We start from the raw sequence: 20,762 nt of genomic DNA, 5'->3' as shown, positions 1-20,762 counted from the left end.
AAAACTAAAGTAGGCACATTTAGTGGCGTGTCAAATATTTTAATGTGAGTTTTAAATATTTTAATGTGAGTTTTAATTATTTTTGTGACACTGAGCAAATGTAGAGCGTCTTGAGACACACCAAAATGACAGCACTTGCTCACTAGCTTAATATAATATTGCAATTAATGAGCGCGTAAGCTCTGCTTATCCTTAAACGTATGCCTGGGCCACTCCAATACGGCACGTTGTGCGGCATTGGCAAACAAAAATGAATCGTACTTCAATGCTTGTATTTATTTATGTTTTTTCTTTGCCAAATAACCACTTGGCTCATGGCATTTACGCTTAAATGCACTGTGCGCTCAGCCTGCGGCTTCTACCACTTCTTACACAGGCGCGCTGCCTCACGCTCTTACTGGGATATGAGTGGCATCAGTCATTATTATTGTTGCCACATTCAATTGCAACTGGCATACTCAACAATATTTGCACTTGCGGTGGCACATCCATGCGAGTACACAAACACCCTGTGCACATAATTACCGCGCACATTTTTGCGTTATGAAGTTTTCGTTTCGCTCTTTAATACATTTTTGCTGCATTGTCCTTCACATGTTTGCGCGCTGATTGCAGCGCATATTTCAATTTCGCGATTCACCGTTGCAGCGTTGGCAACGCATGAAACTCATATTTGTTTGCGGTAAGTGTAATAAGTATTTATTTGCGCGATTGTTGCATATTTGCAGGCGCTCGTCATTAATGTAAATATTTTTCACGAATTCATCAGCAGTCCACTTAACGATTGTGTTTTCGCAAGTATTTTGTACTTACAGTTATGGTTGTATGCTTGTGTATGTTTCCAAGAGAATTTTAATGCCATAAGGAGTGGAGAAGTAGTTCGGATTAAAATGCCATTTAACAGAGAGCAAGCTTATGCAAAGCCTTGAAATTGCGCGGATTTGCAGTTGCTGTTTTGAGAATGTTTTACAGAAGTTTTTGTCTTTTTATATTAATTTTTGTTAATAATATGTGATGATATTGAAAAAATAATTCGTTACCTTCATCTACCGATTAGCTTTAAACCACATCTTAGATCAGTTATATAAATTCGTTAAAATTGTTGAAGAAACTTACCTGAAAAAGAGAAAAGAAAAATAATATTACAGCATTTTTTATAAATGTCATACATATATGTACATATATAATTGTAATTGACAAAATATATTATTATATATAACAGATTTTTTATTCAATTAAACAAACAAGTTAGCTTACGTTGAACACATAAGCCAATAACCCAGCATTACGTGCTACAAGAAAATCCCTGTTGAATTTCATTAAGTCAAAAGTATAACATTAGGCGCTTAATGATACTCTCTGATGACCTTTATTTACACCAAAAGTATAGTTTTAGGCGCTCAGACAGCTACTTTACAAAAAATGTATTTTTTGATTAAATTTCTGAACTTGATTTCAAGAATTTGACAGAATTTGTTTTCAGGAGCTGATTTCTGAATTAATTTCAGGAAGTCGTTTTCGGGATTTTTTTTCGGAACTCGTTTTCGGGATTTGTTCTCGGAACTCAATTTCGTGAGATGATTTGTTTTCAGGAATTAATTTGGGGTTTTGTTTTGAGAAGTAAATTTCGGGATTTGATTGCTTAAGACGGCTTATGCGCTACCTTTGGAAAAAATGGATTCAACAAAGAATGCTTTTAAGTTCGCGAAATTATTTATGGCGTATTATTTTGCGCTCGAAACAAATTTTGCCAAGCTTTACACTGCCAGAATTACGCTTTTCTGCATCAAAAATTGAAGATAATGATTAAAATTTAATATCAAATTGCGTGAAAAAGGCAAAAATTCTACAATTTTATTTTTCTAAAATTTCTTATATAACCTTTAATATTAAATTTCCACTCTTTCTCCTAACAAACAATTCAATTTCTTTTAAAAGCAACTTCCTTTTAACTTCCACAACTCGCTGTGGCATGATTACCGAAGTTTCCTAATCTCTTTGTTGAACCCTCTTTACAATATAACCCAACCACCACACGACCCCACTTTGCAACGTCAGCGAGTTAGCGTTTCAACAGCGCCGTGTCGGCCAAACACTTTCATGTTCCGGTTATGCTGCACTACGTGTAAGTCAAGTTGTTGCCGCCTAACACTGTTGTTGTTGTTGTTGTTGTATGTTTTTAATTTTTTGCTTTTGTGCGCAAAATTTCGCTTGCGGGAATTTACATTTTTCATTTACTTCTACGTCGTGTCTTCAACAAGTCCGCGACGTTGTAAAACGTGGCAAGCAACAAGCGCTACAAACATACATACACACAGCAGTGCTTAGCGCCCAATTCTATGAGAAAGATTTGTGCAAGCGAGTCGCTGCTTGTGAGTGTTGTAAGTGCGCGCGTGTGTGTAAACACTGCTGCCAAGTAGCTGTGGCGTCGCATTAACGCCTCGCATCCGCACGTAGTAGCGCTTAAAAGCGCATGCACTTGTTGCTGTTGCTGTAGCTGACACTTTGCCGAGACAACAACAAACGTAAAGCGCCAAATATATATTTGTAAATTTGTATGTGTGTTTGTGCGTGTATGAAGGCAGGCGACTTGTCGTTTAATGCCTTGAAATGCCTAAGCAAAGGCATAAGCACAGGCGCGAGCTCGCAAACAGACTTAAACACTGCCACACACATACACGGGCGCACACGAATCACAACATAAAAGGCTCACAATTGCTGCCTGCAGGCCTGCACTGGCTTAGCGACCGCGACAAAGCAATGCCAAGTAAAGCGACTGCACTTACTGTGGAGGACTACACAGGCTCTTAGCTGGAGTTGCTGTTGGTGGTGTGAGCGCCTGCAGTTTGAGAGCAATTCTAAACGCGGTTAAATGGCAGTCAAGGCGTCAACGGCAAACGTAATGCGCTGCGGCAGGCAGTTGGCATTTTTAGTGAGTACAACTGCAAATGCTTAAATGGCCAATTGTTGGTTGGTTGGTTGGTGGGCACGACTTTGCCGGCGCGCTAATAGACAGCAGTAATACTTCTGTCTGTAGCTGGGTATTATGACGCTGTGCTGTGGTGCCGTGCCGGGGGTAAGTAGTGATAATTGTCTCTATTGCTGCGTGGCTGTTTATTGTTGTTGCCCGCACTGGTGTTGGCAGTTAAAAGTTCTTTTCCGCCGGAAGTGGCGGCACCAGTGACTTACCGAATGCTTAACCAAATACACTGCATGCCGTAGGCCTGAAAGCACTTTCCACTATTGTCCATAGTCGCCTCTTGTCTGCTTAAATATGCCCGCATGTCCTTTGGCTGTCTTTTCACTTCATTTGCATACTGACTTGTAAATACATTTTTGTCAAATTGTAATGAATGTGATTGCAGTTTGGCACTCCAACTCGAACTGCCAAATTGTGCTTCTGTAAAGTTGTTGCATATGGTGTCGTATGTGGTCGGTTATAGGCAGTTTAAGGTTCACACTTTGTGTTGTTAACTTTGAATTTTAATTTTACTAAGCTTAATGAATTTTATATAGTAAGAATTGGCTTTTGCTGCTTCTATTTCTACTAACCAACCTTTATCAAATTTTGGTAGGTGACTCCGCTAAATTTTTGTCATATGCGCCTATATGTAGGCAACGTTTCATGCAAATTCCATTTTATAGAAATTCTTTACTTTTGTTTCTTTTTTATATCAAAAAATTTATATAACGCAGTAAGTCGATGACTTGAAAGTCAACGGTTAAAATATTCATGAATATTAAAAATGTCAGAATAATTTTTTAAAAGGCTTCAAAATCGAGTAAGCTTTCAAATGTTTTTATTGATGTTATGAGCTTTAATGACATAAAACAGTTCGTTTCGATTTTATAGAAGCTTAAAGCTTTAAAATCCATTGTTCATAAGTTCGAGATGGCTCTAAAATTATTAATTTGAATTTAAAATAAGAAGCAAACTCTGTACAATTTTGGAAAAGCTTAAAGCTTTAAAAGATACAGTTTTTAAGTTCGAGATGAGTCTAAATTAATAGTTAGAATGTGGTAAAAAAGAAAATTTTATTATTTTTAATATGATGTTTTGCATCTGAAAGCTTGAAAAAAGCTCAGTTCGAATTTGGAAAAGCCTAAAGATTAAAAATGTATAGTTTTTGGGTTCGAACAGGCTTAAATTTATTCATTTAATGCTGCAAGCTAAGAAGCTTTAAAAAGCTCTTTTTAATTTATTGTGAACTTTGAAATTAATATCTCTAACTTTAAGATTTAGGCAGACATTAGATTTATCAATGTGTTGTTGTAAATTAAAAAGCTTTAAAAAGCTCATTTCAATTTTGGTTAAGCTAAAGTTTAAAAATCTGTAGTTTTAGGGTCTAAACAGATTTTAACATTATTGATTTTGCTTTCTGTGCTTGAAGGCTTACAATTATTAATTTAGTGTTGTAAGCTAAAGAGCTTTAAAACCTCTTTTCAATATTGATTGAGCTTAAAACTTTAAAATCTATTTAGGTCTAAACAGACTTTGAAAATATTGATTTAGCCTTGTGCATTTAAAAGCTTTAAAAAAGCTCAGCTTTTATTTGTAAAAACTCAAAGCTTTGAAAACAGTTATTATAATTTTTTTCTTTTAAATCAGTTCATCAATTACATATAAATCTCTCAATGGGTTGCAGAGGAATACATATAGAATGAGGTGGCATTTTAACTTTTGCAAAAAAGTCCGAAATATAAGTTCCAAGTAGCTAAGGTTACAGGCCCACTTACGTTTTTACTTTGGCACTTTTGGTTTTCGCTTTTTAAATTTTTTATGAGTGGCCTGCTTTTAACTCACCCACCAAACCGAAAAACTACTCACATCACAACGAAATACGGCGACCGCCGCAAACCAACTCATTTCACAGGTGTTTGCATTTTAAATAATTCAGCATTTATACACATCAATGCCAAATTCAATTGTGAGCAACAAGCAAATGGAAAAAGGATAATAAAAGGCTAAAATGCTAGCTACTAAAAGGGCGCAATAAATGGAGAAAATAAAAGTAAATAAAGTGAAAGAACAACCGCAGCAACCTTATGGCTGGGCAAGTGCTTTCAAACAACACCGCACACACATACACACACAGATGCACAGACTTGCAAACGATCATATATTTGAAACGCTGAAACATTGAGTGTACCCCAGAGGAAACCCCGAAAAAGGAAACCGCTGAGTGCTCAACGCCAGTCATGAATACGGCTAGCGCTAGTCTACCCAGGTGTGTGCGTGTGTGTAGTGTGGCCGCGTGTGATTGTGGTTTTCCGGCAGCTGGTGTTTTGCAATGCGGCGCTGTTGGCTTTCAACACTTTCATTCATAAAATTTTTATTTGGCCACTTCCTTTTATTATTTGCACTGAACTATGTATATATTTGTGTGTATGTGTGAGTGTGTATTTTTAAACTTCGCCTTTCGCATAGCAAACATATGTGCAAATAAATATGTGTTGCGTATATGGATATGGCGCTGTTGGGCTTATCCTTGTATTGGCGGTGCTGGCGCCAACACTTATTGAGGTGTGAGTGTGGGAGTATTTGTATTTCATAGTCATTTGCTTAAAAAGTTTTATGAGTTTTATGCTAATTTGAATGCACTCATTTCCGGTTTTCTGTGTTACCAGCAAACTACTTGGCGGACTAGTGACGAAGTGATGATATAGTGGTCTGCATGGTTTTTAAATTAGTTCAATTTGAACACAAAAATTTTCTGTATCTTTTTTCATACAACAAAATATATGTCGGACTAGTGACGAAGTAATGTTAAACTGGTCCGCAAGTTTTTTGTGGTTTTAATTACAACGCAAACCTAATTCATGTTTTTCTTCCATACAACAAACTATATTCGGACTACTGACGAAGTAACGGTAATGTATTTTTTGTTTGTTTTAGAAGCTAGCGGTAGTAAACTTCTCTCAATGTATTCTAGAACTAATATTTGATGAAATTGAATTTAGTAAATACATATGTAAAAAAAATCGGAAAATCTGAACGTAGCTTTTCACTCTCAAAACTAGTCTTTTCGAAATCCAGTACAACTTTTTTGCTTATAAGCAGTATACAAGTATTGTTACAAGAAGACTCAGTAGTTTCGCACTTCTCTACCTGGTTGTGTTTGTTGGTATTATTTGTATTGTCTAGCTGAGTGTTTCATAGTTTTGGGCTGAGAATCGGTTATGCATTAACATATTAAAATAGTTACTTTCCAATTCACTTTGCAATACAAATTTGTTAAGTGAAATACACTGGCAACTTATTTATATTAATACTATGCATGTGTAGTCGGATGTGTGGGGAAAATACGCATAAAAAAATTAAACAAATCTCTGGTGAGTAGTCAGAATATACTCATTTCTGCTAACTTGCGTCAAAAAGCTGCAAGTGACAGTGGAAAGGTTTGGAGAAGTGCACTTGAGAACGAAAATGTCTAGACTATGAGCCATTTGAGTAGAGTAGAGAGAGACTTTGCATAGGTGAGTAGATTCCTGAAAGCGCTGTTGCGGTGTGAGAGCCTTGAATCTGTAAGTAGTGACGACGTGAGTGTGAACTCCTAAAGTGGCTAAAATTGGTCATACTCACATAAGTTTTTCATTTAAGAATCTGATTAATCCGTCCATGTGGCAGCTCTACACTATATGCTTCGTAGATTGTGGCATTGTTTTGTACAATACAGTAAGCTTTTTTACGGATGCGTCAAAAATTGTCAATTTCCGTTGCAAACTTCCTGACTATTCTAATTTTTCGTCAAACAGAGGTTACTGCCATATATGTACTTTATGGTAAGCTTAGTATGAAAGGCCACAGCGAAATCGCTGGCAACTGTAAATTTAATGAGTTGACAAAGAAATCTAACCTAGACCCGCTGTGAGATGAATTGGTCGTTACTCCCGCCTTCTCGCGTTTTCTACTATTAGATAGCTGGACTTTGCATGAACTGTTACAATATTCTTTTGGTCAAAGAACAGTCGTAAGAAATGCAGTGAGCTCTTTGCCTTTGATAAGGCTAGATTCCTGCTAGTGGTGGGGGTTTAGCAGGCCATTGCCCTATCAGCGTACATGCTGAAAGGATTTAGAGAATCTTACCGGACGCCAGCTGCAGAAGTTGTATGGATAAACACGAGATGGAAGGATGACAACACTTTCTTCTTGATAAATTCGTGTTTGGGGAACAAGGCTTAAATACTTGGAGGTACACACATATGTATGTATATTCAAACAATTCATGGAACTGAAAGGACATGAAATTAAACGGCTAAGGCGTGTAATAGTCTAAGTGCGATCTCTTTATCAGCTATTTAACCCAACATAAAGATTTTTGCATTCAGAGAAGCATGTAAGCAGCTTCACAGAATATCTTGTATGCTGTCGTTTCCTGTGTAAAGAAGCTAATTCCTTATAAACAAGAAACTACTCATCTACTAAATACTCTCATGGAATTCAAGGATACACACAATATATTTCCTCCACAATATTGAGAACAAATAATTGCTTGAGTTTTTTTTTTGCTAAAAAATACGTTTTAATCTCAGTGAGACAAGTGCAAAATTTCGCTCGAGACACCAGCTTATCAATTTTTGATATACCGAAAATCACAGAGTTCCAAGATTTGTTTACCGAATATAAACAAACGCTAAAAGCATGAATCGGTGGCTGGCACCACTTTAGATTTGCCCCCAAACCAAGAATAAGCAAATATTCGGCAGCAACAATGTTAAAAGCTGCTGGCAAGCAAAGCGAGTTGCGGGTGCTGCGAGGCGGCAACATTCAAGTGAAGCACTCATCTCCTTTGCTTTTTTATGCATTGCATAGTTTTTAGCGCTCGTGCCGTAGCCACCAACTCAAACATAAAAACAAACTGGAAACTTAACTAAAAACTTGAAAGTAAAATTTGTGCACAACTGTGAACTATGCGAATTTGCGACGACGAATTGCGGAAGTGAATGGTGAATGCTCAGCCAGTGAACTGTAAGCGAGCAAATATGCGTGTTAAAGTGTGTGGCAGTGTGTGTGGCATGAATGCATGCGCGTGTTTGCCGTGCAACATCATTGTTGCGGCAGCAATTCCGCACAGACTTCCGCCAAAGCGGCGAGAACTGATAAACGTTGCGGAAGTTATAAGAAAGCATGAAAAAAACAAAAACAAAAACAAGAACAGCAACGGCAAAAGCAGCGCACAACAACAATTGGCGAAAATTGAAAATTTTACAAATGTTGACAAAAATTTGACACAAAGTTGAGGCATTCGGCGGCGAATGTGTGGTGATGTGCAACACAGCGTTTGGCTGTGTGTATGTGTGAGCTGGTTTTGGTGTGAAGCGTCGCCTTGGGTAAGCTGACAAATGGCACAACTTTGGTCAGAATCGCGCAGAGATTGACGACGCTAAGCAACCGAGCTAATCAGCCAGCGCCAGCGAACGCTGCTGCACGAGTGGCTAGCCGTAGTTGTACAACACTTGCTGAAATAGCAACAACAACAACCAGAAGAACTTGCGACAGTGCAACTTTTGGGCGGCAGCACTTACTTTGTTGTCGTCGAAAAGTTTTGCGGCAACAACTGCAATCACTATTATGTTGCACTCGCGAGCTTAGCATAATTTTAGGCGAACAATAAGCCAGTATAATAATAGTGTTTGCCTGCCTTAGCGCACCACATCACTTGGGCGAGCATGAAGCAGCGTCCTGGCCACTCTTCAACAACTTCGACACAAGCACATAGACTCACACAGAAGCGTAGCGCAGCGCCTTCCGTTCAATTCGACGTCTGCATTTCATAGTGCGGAAATGTCAACTGCTTTTAATTGGCTGCGCATTTGCAACAATGTGTGGCAGTGCACATAGACACACACACTCATACACACAATTATTTATGTGCTTACAGCGTGACAGACAAACTTTGTTGACGCGGTTAATTTTGAAGAATCTGTCGCCGCTGCTTTGATAGCGCAAAGCGCTGGCATGCTGCGTGGTCTTCTGTAAAACTTTTCTATTGACATTTTCTTTGTCTGTTGCCCACTATTAGATTTACAGTTCAACTGTGGCCTTTGGCACTGGCAATAATGTTCGGCGCATGCTAATGAAAATGTAATTCGGCGTTGTAGTATTTTCCTGCAATTTTGTTGTGCGCAATTAGTTGCAGCAAACCGGAGGTTTATGGTAAATAGTTGCTTGATATGAACTTTTTCCGAGAATTTAACGATTTTCGCTGGTTTTTAATAGGTGAGAATTCTAAGAGAAATTCCACGAAAATTATCGTTGATCCCTTTGAATTTTGTCATAGTGACTGCGGCCAACTGGCGATTATAATTTCAGGCAACATGAGCCTTATTGATTAAAAGTTTCACTAGAGAAATGAAGAAGCAGCGAAGAATAAGCTTTTCAACATATAAACCTAATCTTTTAAACTCCTCTCTATTGATGCCCAGAGTTAAGATATATTATAATATGTTCCATTATAGCCTTTCGCCCAACCAAATTAATTAAGTACATTAATATTATAATTAAGAAACCAATTTTTGCTTTTTACACTGTCGAGTACTCCATTAACGATAGGCTCAATTAACGATCAGCTATTGTATTTGTTTATATTTCTTATTTCGTATATTTTCTAATGATTAAAAGACATCAGCTGATTTCTATTTTATCAATGCAAACAACCAAATGTACAGCCTGGACAACAACCCGCATAGTTAAACATAGTCAAATTTATAGTGTGGACAACAACCCTGTAACCCAGTTTCAACTCGATTTGCATTCGATTAAGAATAAATGTAGCAAAATAAGACTTTTATTGGTATTTTTTTGGTAAATCGATCTAAATTTGCGCTATAATCGAATAGAGGGCGGTTAGTTGATCAGTTAAATCCCTTGTATACTCTCTCTTTAAATAAATTAAAATATTTGTCTAAAAATTAGCAAAATGAAAGAAATATATATCATCTGATATTATACTTTACTTTTTTTTCCTATAAAATAAGAGTAGAGCAGAGAAAAGGAGAGAGAAAGAGAAAAAAATCCGAAAGAGTGGTGGTAAGCGGTGGAGCGAAAGGCATATAAATAAGAACGGAGAGAAAGAAAGGAAACAGAGAGAAAGAGAGGCAGAAGGCAAGACAGCGTAAGGCAGATAAATGAGAGAGGAGTGAGCCTGAAAGATAGGAAGAGAAAAAGAGAAGGATACAAACCAGAGAGAACGTTAAATGAATACTCTCAGCCGTTGTTTTCAGTCACAATGTAATATAATATTTTACGTTACACTCCATCTCTTAAAAAAATCAAGATACTTGCCTAAAACTTAGCATGAAATCAAATATCAGATGTCATTTAGCCTATTCTACTATGTCCATCGTTACTACAATAAAAGCATAATACAGAAAGGTCGATAGAAAAAATGAAACAGAGAGAGAGAGATGTATAAATCAGAAAGTGCGACAGAGAAAAATAAACAGAGACAGAGAGAGAGAACGCTAGTAAGCGAAAGACAGACAAATGAAGAAGGAATGAGCACGAAAAAGCGAGAGAGACGAAATGAGAGATCGTTAGATGGATAGATGAAAAGAGAGAGAGACAAACCGAAAGATCGATAAATGAATACATTCCACTAGAAAGAAAGAGAGTGATTGATGGATAAATTGAAAGCGAGAGTTAATAAAATGGAGATTTATAAAAACGGCTTGAAATTACAAATATCGTTGTACAGGTGTTAATGGTGGTTGCTGTTGTTTTACCTAGTAGTTCTCGTTAGGATGGTGAGTATTATATAAGTTGTCACGGAGTTTATCCAACGGTAGGCCCAGGAAACGTGCTGTTTTGACGCATATAATTAAATAGTAAAGGAAAAAGAGGGAGAGGGAAAGGGAGAGTTACAGATTAAAGCGGTTCGTCATAAAATTATGGAATAAGAGGGAGAGTTATCGAGGAATAAAGATAGCGCAATCTTCGGACAGACTAGGCATTCTCTTGTCATACAATTTTTTTATGTAAATAAATATAGTATCGTCTTTAATGGTCGAAACTTGTCTATAAGTGGCTCACGAGCCTAACTGAATGACCTTACTTAACCAAAATATGGCATTGTAAGTTCTAAATGCATATATGATAATGCATATATGGTAATGGACAGCTTTGAGATGTTTGGTGTTTGATATGGTGATGATAAATAAGAAGAAAAAATGTACGTGTTGCTCTAAGGCTTAGGGGTGTTTCATAGTAAGTGTTGCAGGAAGTTTGTGGTTATAAAAACTATACTTTTTTAATTCCCTTCAATGCAAAGTATTATTCTACGCAAGAGTATAAGTGTAAGAACTTAAGCTGTTACAACAAATGTGTTGCATGCAAATCAAAATCGCATTATCACACGTAGACCAACGCACACCAACACAAGAAGATGCAATTTCAATGCTGACTCACACACGCAAATATAAAAATATCGATGATATGCATATGAAGAGAAAATATAATAACGCCAGCATTGAAATAAGTGCAAAAATATTAGCAGCGCTAATGTTGCATGAACGCACACACATTCAAAAAAATATAAAAGCAAAGGAGAAAGCGCTGATAATAACGGCAAAGATGCTTATGAACATGTGTGAAGAAACTTCGTAGCGAATGTGCACAATGCAAGTGGGGGGACACTGAGTGAGTGGCGAAAGGAGTAGCAAGAAAGTGTTGCAAGTACACAGCTAGCATTCAGATTTATGACTGAGTCGCAGTGCATAGCAAAAGGATGTGGGTGGGCGGTAAGTTCAAAGACACACACATTTCCAAATGTGTGCACAGACATTTTCGCGCTGTGCGCAACGTGTGGCAAATGCAGTGAAAACAGGCAAATCGTAGCGAATAGATGGGTTAGATTCGTGCATGCATAACGTGACAGGAATACAAATTCGTGCAATTACTCCTGCCACATGCATAAGACGAGTATATCAAAGCACAAATACAATGCGCTGCAACCAACGCCTGTTTGTATGCTTCTAGGTGTTGTGTCCGTTTGCTAAGCACAAAAGTTGTGTGAGAAAGCAACAGTCATTTAATGCGCTTAAAGAGCGTTGTGGTGCTACATTGTGTTGCCGAGGGTTAGACACAAGTGTGGCAAGTAGTTGGTGGCATGCTAAGGTGCTGGTGGGCTGTGATTAGGAAAATTTTGTATTTTAGAGGTGAGTTTGAGTAAAGTTTTTCAATAGAGCTATGATAAAACTAGTCATGATTATGCCGCACGAAAGCAGCACGCTGATTTATTTTAATTTTACTTCAATTTTTTTTTTAATTTTTAATTTTTTTTTTTATTTTTTTTTTTAGTTTTTGTTAGTTTTTTTTTATTTTTTTTTATTTCTTTTAATTTAATTTTATATTTTTATTAATTTTTTCTGCATATCTTTTACTGGAATTTTACATAAGTTTCATAAGCATGCAACACATGTGCTTTGCCGCTTTGATGTTTCCATTAACAACTTATTTTTTTCACTTGCTAAAAGAACACTAAACTTATTTGGAAAAAAAATCTTTTATAAGCTTCTAAAGCATTTTCCGCAAACCACACTTTATTTTATGTATGCAAGTTATTTATTAAAACACTCCACACAGCTGCAGCTAAGAACAAAAAAACAAAACATCGAATAGCAATGGCAATACTCCTGCCAGCAGCAGCGCAGCAACACTCTAATAGTTCTTAAATACACTTAAGCGCCTGTAATTATGCAATCGTTTTACACGCATGCATGCAACACAGCGCAAAGTGCTCTTAAGCGCATACCATGCAAATGTAAATGCACGCACACACCCACTTATGGTAGATGAAAGCGCGCACATACACAAACACTCTAACTAAAGTATTATATACCGCTAGAAATACACACACGTAAACTGAATGCAACACAATAAGTGTATGTGCGCACACAAGTTGTAAGCGGATTTCATTCGATTTGTGCCACATCTAAGTTGTTTGTTGTTATTGTTTCGAAAAATATGATGATGGAAATGTTAAGCAATATGAAATATTTCTACTAACCACTGCATTGAGTGCTTATAAAATATATTTATTTATTTGCGTTACACATTTTTTCCTTGTATGTATGTAGCCGTGCAACCGAAAGTATTCTTTAATACCCATACAAACGTATACAAATGCTTTCAATTTAATATGCTTATTTTTTAATGTGTTGGTGTTAAGTATTTATAAGCTCTGGGTACGGTAGTAAAAAGTAGGTTTTATAGAATGTTGTTACGTTTTTGCATTTCCAGGTATTTGTTTAATACAAAAGTGCATGGAAAGCTGATTTTACATGTCGCTGTGACCAAAATTATGCAATACTCAACAATGTTATACACTGTTTTCCACAATATACTAATAATGCATATTTACTCTAATGACTTTTAATGCGAAAGTTATGCATAAGTTTGAAAAAAATGCAAAAAGTAACTAGTGCCAGGAAATTCGAAATTAAAAGTGCAATTAAAACACAATTTTACGCTTTCGGAGTAATTCGGAGTTACTTCGAAAATGCGGTTTGGATGCACAAGCTTAATAAAATAAATAAACTAAGGAAAATATTACGCTGAATGCATTTTTTTTTAAATTTTGCTTTGTTGAAAGAATTCGGGGTAACTCCGAATATCGATTAATCATACAAAAATAAATAAGCCAGCCAAGAAAATTGCCTAAATGCTATAGTGAATAAATTTAGTGTTAATGGAGTAATTCGGAATAACTCCGAAAATTCATTTTTGATACACAAGCAAAGACAAATAAATGAGCTATCCAAAACCTATGCCTGAATGTTATTTTGAACTTTCAAAGTAATTCGGAATAAATACGAATATAAGGTTTTGATACGCTAGCATAGGAAAAAGAAAATAAATTTTACTCTAATGCAATTATGACTTAATTTTGTATTTTTGAAGTAGTTCGGAGTAACTCTGAATATGTGATTTTGATGATTTTGATGCGCAAGCATTGTAAAAGCAATAAACCAGCTGAGAACTAAGCCTGATTGAAATTCTTTAATAAATTTTATGCTTTCGGAGTAATTTGGAATTAACTCCGACATTTTTTTTTTGATACGCAAGCAGAGGAAAAGAAATAAAAGATAGTTAGATAGTTAGATGCTATTATCAATCTATCTGTAATTGCAGAGTAAATATTATTTTGATATAGCAAAGTAGATTGCAGCTAATTTTATCCTAAAATAGTAGCAAAATAGTAGTAAATAATAAGTGCAAAAGGTTCTAAGTGTACGCTTTCTACAATAATTCGGAAGTTCATGTAACTTAATGTATGTGGCTATTGAAAAGAAAACCTTGAACGATTTAATATCGCAGTTGGAAAAAACACTTCGTAATTGCTCAATTTTCTTTAAAAACATGATTTAATATATTATTTGCGGTTTTTAGTATGACAAATATTACAGTAATCGTTTCACAATTTCATTCTATTCTCTATATGACCAATCCGGCGCTTTGTTCTTTGTTTTACGGAAAAATATACTAATGTTTCCTGTTCACACATTATGATGTTGGACAAAGAAGAGGTTGCGAGTGTGATTTAAATGCATCAGCTGCCTGCATCAAAGATTCTACTAAGTTCTTTAGTATACAGTTTTCATCTTGATGCACTAATGAATATTTCCCGCAGCAATGCATGATAGGTTCGCGAAGCTGACAAATTGCATAATATAAACGTGCACACTTATTATCATTCATCAGAAGGGTTTTGCCATGAATACAAACTTCAAGGCAATCTTCATCCCCTGAATTGTCAGGGTTATTTGGGTACCATTTGGTAAATACTATGGGTTGACCAGTGCTGTGTGACATATATCTTCCTTCATTTGCCAAATCGTTGCCATCAAACCAAAGTGGCGAGCCAATACCTCTAGCTAAGATATATTTTTCCAGCGCCAAATATTCGTCAAGCGAGGCAATATTCGCCAAATTACCACCAATAGAGCGACAGTACTCTGATGATTCGAACCAGTTAATCTGTTTGAAGATACATACACATATATGTTTGTGACGAAAGAATAGTAATTTTTTTGAACAAAACACTTACCTTCAAATCACCATTTATAAAATAATGCTTGTTACCAACTTTCTCGAAGGGAGGATAATTTTCATTGTTTTCTGCACATATTTTACTCGCGAAAATGCCGAAAAAGCTTAAAAATATTAAACAAATTTGTATGAAGTTCAACATTTCAATAATAAATGTTTTATTTATGCGATGTCTCTGGCTGTTTCTGATAGAGTACTGTAACTCACTATTCTAAAGCAACGCAAGTATTTTATTAAAGCTTCATTTTGCAACATTATAAAACAAAATCCAGCGATAAGAGAGATAAGAGAGAAGCTGGAATGATTTCGGTAGAATCAGTAATCAGTAATTGTTTGTCGTTTATATAGGGTGATACTTAACTTGGAAAAATTCCGACTTAGCAAGGCTGATTAATTATATATTTATATTTGAAGTTTTGAGCGTTTTGAGGTGCTTTTGACAATGAAGCGGTTATATGAACTCTTTTACGGTGAATATTAGTTTAAAGAGACACACGCACTCTACATAACTATAATGTGAGATATCTTAGTAGAAAAATTGAAAACCTTATCAGTTAAAAGGAGAAACTCTGAGAAAATGGTACACCCTGTATATAAATTAAGACAAAAAAGCATCTGAAAATTGTAATTATATTTCCCGCGTATATAGTATTTCAAAAAATGTTGTTAGGGAAATTGGACATAAGGACATCCCTCTTAATTATTGTGCCAAATATGAGCGCGATCTGTCAACCACTTTGTTTACAGCAGCTGCTTAAGGCGATACATTACTGTAGTTTTATCAAAGATACCAGCCAGTGAGTGTTATAAAGCCTTTAAATACAATCGAGAGATCGTTGAGGACATGCCTCATTATGGACGACCTTCGACCTCTACAACTGTTGAAAATATTAAAAAAATGAAGTATATGGTGCTTGAAGATCATCAGGAAAATGCTAGAGAAATGGTAAGAGAGCTCGGCATCTCTCGCGAGTCCGTTCGAATCATTTTTGTGAATACTTTTGGTTTGAAACGCGTTCTTACTCGACTCGTCTCGAATAAAGCTGTTTTTAGTGTACTATAATGACCGAATTTAAAGCAAAAAACGCAGTGAATACCATCGGTTAACCACTGTATTCACCAGATTTGGCGCCGTGGGATTTTTCTTTATTCCCCAAATTAAAATTGCCACTCCATGAAACCCGCTTTCAGAGGATGGAAGAAATAAAATAAAATTCGCTGAAGGCCATCCCAAAAATTGCTTATAAAAAGTATTTCGAGAATTGGAAAAATGTTGGCACAATTGTATTATATCTGGTGGGGATTACTTTAAGGGCGAAAAAATAAATATTGATACATAATTAAATATTTTGCATTTTATTTGCGATTTCCGGGTACTTTTTTGTCATTATGTTAATTATTTCCAAGAAAACATTACAAAAATATTCCAACACTAAATGTAAACAACGTTTGCGATAAGCCGGATTAAAAAGCAAGGCAGGCGATACTCAAATTCAACGCTTTAGTTAGCTATCAGCGTTATCAGTGTATAAATATGTTTTTATCTATATAAATATATATATATATATATATATATATACATATATGTATATATGTATATGTATACTTGCACTTATGATAACTTTTCTAATAATTTTTCGGAGAAATTCTGAGTACTAAATATCGTTCAAAAAAATCGTAGAAAAACTTGCAACGCTAAATTGTTTTTCTGAATTAAAAGATAAAAGTACTCAGCATAATTCGGATATCATAGCGTTGAGTTTTGATAATATTCTGAGCAATAAAAAAATGTTGAAATAATTCGGCATACGAAATAGCATTAATAAAAGACCTCTCAGATATTCGTGATATGACCTGATGGTGTAAATATTCAGATCAAAATTAAATTCTCAGAGAATCTGTTATGCTTAATTGTTATTTAAAACTTTTTGTTTTCGGAATACGACATACAAGTATAGTACTAATTTGTGTATGTATATGTACATATGTATGTATATATGTACATATGCATCTATGTATGTATAATTATGTCTGTGCGCTTTATCTATGATATACAGCAGCTCGGGGTAAGTAAATAGATTTTTTCGGAGTAATGCGAACTATAATTAAATTTAGTCGGTGCAATTCTAAAGAAAGTTGAATGGCTCTGAAAATTCGGAGTTATCATAAAAGTCGGAGACAATATTGGTGAAACTAAGCAAACCCTCGTACAATTTGCTTTGTTAATTTTTTTGGTAGGAGCGCCACCCTTTCTTTCCACTTTACGTTGTAGGTAAATAAGTGTTTTTGCACTTTAAGTTTGCGTTTTTATACGCTTATGTATATATGTCGATTACTTTTAAATCACCACAACTTGTCTCACTAATATTAAATTCATCGCTATAACGTTGTACAGGCATAACTTTTATGCGTCAATTCTCTTTAGGACAACTCAATCAAAGAGATTTTCATAGACGATATTTGGGACGTGCGAAGAATCAGCGAAATGGCTATCAAAGTGCAAGTGCGCTAATTTATTAATGACGCACACATAAACACATCAACATTGGTGTGCATACGCGAATTTCAATGAGTGCATATTATTTATACACACACATGCATAAGCGCATTCATTGCGAAGTGCTCATAAACACCTCCAAGCAAAACGCCCAACACTTGGCGAGCTATTTCGGCGTTTAGTTAATTTTATTTGATTGCCAACAATTTAGTGTTGAATATAAAAGCAAGCGTGAGCTGGAGTTTTTAGTGTGCGTGAAATATAAGTATGTAATCTAATTGAAAGTTAGAAAGTGAGAGAGAGATAGAGAGAGTAAGCAAAGCAGTAGCGCGCGCACAGCCAAACATACGAGCTTATGCATATATACACGTATGTAGTAGTAAATATCATAAAAATCATAAAAATTTGTTCATGTATATATGTGTGTGCACTGGCGACACATGAAAAGCTCCAAAAGCTATCAAAAGCAGCGTCACAAAATTATAATGACCGGCCGTAAAAAGTGAACCACACGCCCAGACGTGCTAAAGGCAATACCCTACTGAGTGCCGCTTATAGCCATCAAGCATATAGGTAATAACAACAGCCAGCATACACACACGCACATACAAAACATAACCGCCAATTTACTTTCATTGCCTGTGCGTGTCCTTGACGCTTTGACGCCGCTGCACGTCGGCCATGCGCCGCAGCCGTTTTAATATAATAGCCTGACGTTTTAAGTTTAATCATAAAAATATTGCATGACTTCCGTTGGCGACTTGTTTTATGCTTCCGGCTAACGGAAGTATTTGTAATTTACCTGTTAGTGTGGGTGTGTGCATTCTAAGGACGATCGAATATATGCGTACGTAAAGTTATTGGCCAGCGTAAAGCGCATATTAACAGCTTTCTCCAGCACATTGGCGCGAAAAGCTTTAAAGTTTCGTTTTTTCTTCTAGTTTTCATGGCACATAACTGTGCTTCAACGACATCAGGCAGTTAGCTATGCTAAGGCCTCATAAATAATAAAAATGGTAGGTGTTAAATGCGCAGCGAAATATCCTTTATTATTGCGTTTTGAAGGTTATTAACGGCAGCTACTGTAAGCGCTCGCATATCTTCGGTGGCTTCCGCTTATGGTTCGTCCATGCAATATTAATTAGCTTGGAGTGTATGTAAGGAACGGAATAAGGACACATATTGACTAAGCAATACGCAAGCTATCTCTTAAAAGAAGCCTTCTTAAAAGAATACAGCTATAAAAGTAAATGGCGTTGCCTTATTAGTATTCCCAACTTGATAAATATTTTGTAATAAATGACAGGGTTCATGAATCTACAGAAAGACTGTTGTCATTAAATGTTACGTATTTTTACCACATAAATGGAATTATTCCATACTAGCTTTGATCTATATGGTCTGTAATCTTTCAATATCTTATATAGGTAAGTCGATACACGGATCTCCAGAAGTAATAGGGGAACCAGTGCTGCAATATTCGACAAACAATGAACTCATTCTCAGTTTTATGAGAATCGGAACGGATGGCATAATTCTAGCCCAATAAACCCCTAGTCTGATCTGTATATAGCTTAAAGAATCGGACCGATTTCTAAAAACGAATGCTTATACTGGCGAAGGACTACTAAGTAGTTAAAGAGTTCCTTTTATAAAAGCCTGGCTCTCGTATGAAGTGAATTGGAATGTATTCCTCAATTACTAGTTCAAGGCTTTTAAGAGAGTTTTCAGCTAGAAGACCGTCGTATACTTTCGAAGGAAGAACAAATAGTTTCTGATTCCAAGAATAAACAATTTCTTATTTCAACCCTGTACGGAACTTCTTTTGTTTTACGAAAAAAGTAGGCGGCAGATTATTTATTTGAATATCCAATGCACATAACATCTTCCATTACATTCATGATTGGAACTGGATCGGGAACACAAAAGCTCCCCAGTTGCCTCCATCCTTTGCGAGATCACGCCTGTGGCACAGCCAAAGTGCAGACAGGTCCTTATGCACTTGGTCTTTCAATTGGATGAGCGGGCGTCCTAGCTTCCGTTGTTCACTAATGGGTCTCGACTCAAAGGAGCTTTTAGCTTGTATATCGTCTTCCATGCGAATGACTTGGCCTAATCGGCGCATTCGTCGAAATTTTGAGCATTTAAGCATTTTCACTACGAAGTCCAATTAACAGTAATTCGAATGAACTGCAAGCGATGAGCTCGCTGCAAAGCGTGGAAAACCCAACAGTTGGCTGGCAAGGTTACCGAATGGCTACCCCGTCCACCATATTCCTCAGATCTGGCCCCGCGACCACTTCCTGTTCTTCGATCTCAAAAGAATGCTCGCTGGAAAGAAATTTTCGTCGAATGATGAAGTGGTCGCCGAAACTGGGGCCTATTTTGAAGCAAAGCAGAAATCGTACTACAAAAATAGTATCGTAATGTTAGGAGGTCGACAAAATACGTGTATCAACCTTGAAGGAAACCACAATGAATAAAAAATCGATTTCGCCTCAAACTTCTTGGAAGATGATGAATTGGAATGATTTAACCAATCTTTCAAGTTTCATAAAAACGTATAATTAATTGGAAGTTTTGTAGCAAAACGCTTTATAAACTCCAAATCCTCAAGCGCGCTTTACCTCTCCGAAAACATGGTATATGTATATCAACTAGTATTTAGTAGTAATTGAATTTGTGCTGCTAGCTTTCATTCGGTAGCAATTGAGAGATTGCAATACAATTGCGAAGCTGAGTCGGTTCGCGGCACGATTTAATCCACTGGCACGGAATTTATTAACTAACAGTTACCAAGCAAGCAACCGTTAGCCGCGCGCTTTTAGTACGGCACACTATTTGCTGCGCTCGTTTGTGTTGTTTTATTGCAGCGCCTTTCGCATTTAGTAGCGGCACTGATACTGCAGGTAAAATAGCGACAGCTAATTCCATAAACTACCGTTATTGCCACAAAAAGCACAAAAGCAATCGGAGCTGCTAAGCAGCAGTGGCAGCAACAATTGTAAAACAGCTATTTAAGTGAGAAAATAAGCGAGACGCAAAGCGGTAAATAAGCAACAGCGGCGGGCGGCGGTGAACTGCATGCAACGACAAATGAAATGGCAGCATAACTTCAGCCAATAAATAAGCGCGTCTAATCTTAAAAGCACTTCATTAATTTCATGCCACAATAAAGAGGCAAATGCGGGCGTGAGTTGGTGCACGACGCGGCTG

The 20,762-nt window shown here is 36.5% G+C and overlaps 2 protein-coding genes across 14 annotated transcripts in view; both read right to left on the bottom strand.

Moving 5' to 3' along the window:
- Nucleotides 1-20,762, bottom strand: part of LOC105229482 (CUGBP Elav-like family member 4) — an 823,207-nt gene that overhangs the window by 416,385 nt on the left and 386,060 nt on the right. The window lies entirely within an intron of this gene.
- On the bottom strand, nt 14,338-15,297 carry LOC105227169 (C-type lectin 37Db). Its single transcript, XM_011206385.4, has 2 exons — nt 15,048-15,297; nt 14,338-14,977 (listed from the first exon to the last, which is right to left on the bottom strand). The coding sequence occupies exons 1-2, from the start codon at nt 15,189-15,191 to the stop codon at nt 14,504-14,506; spliced, it is 618 nt and encodes a 205-aa protein (XP_011204687.3). The 5' UTR covers nt 15,192-15,297; the 3' UTR covers nt 14,338-14,503.

Source organism: Bactrocera dorsalis, chromosome 5 (assembly GCF_023373825.1).
Source record: "Bactrocera dorsalis isolate Fly_Bdor chromosome 5, ASM2337382v1, whole genome shotgun sequence".
Classification (NCBI taxonomy): domain Eukaryota; kingdom Metazoa; phylum Arthropoda; class Insecta; order Diptera; family Tephritidae; genus Bactrocera; species Bactrocera dorsalis.
This window is presented reverse-complemented; position numbering and strand designations above follow the sequence as displayed.

Coding starts and splice junctions, on each gene's coding strand:
- LOC105227169 (XM_011206385.4), bottom strand. CDS start 15,191: ATGTTGAACTTCATACAAATTTGTTTAATATTTTTAAGCTTTTTCGGC. Junction 14,978..15,047: donor TTATAAATGGTGATTTGAAG/GTAAGTGTTTTG, acceptor ATCTTCAAACAG/ATTAACTGGTTCGAATCATC.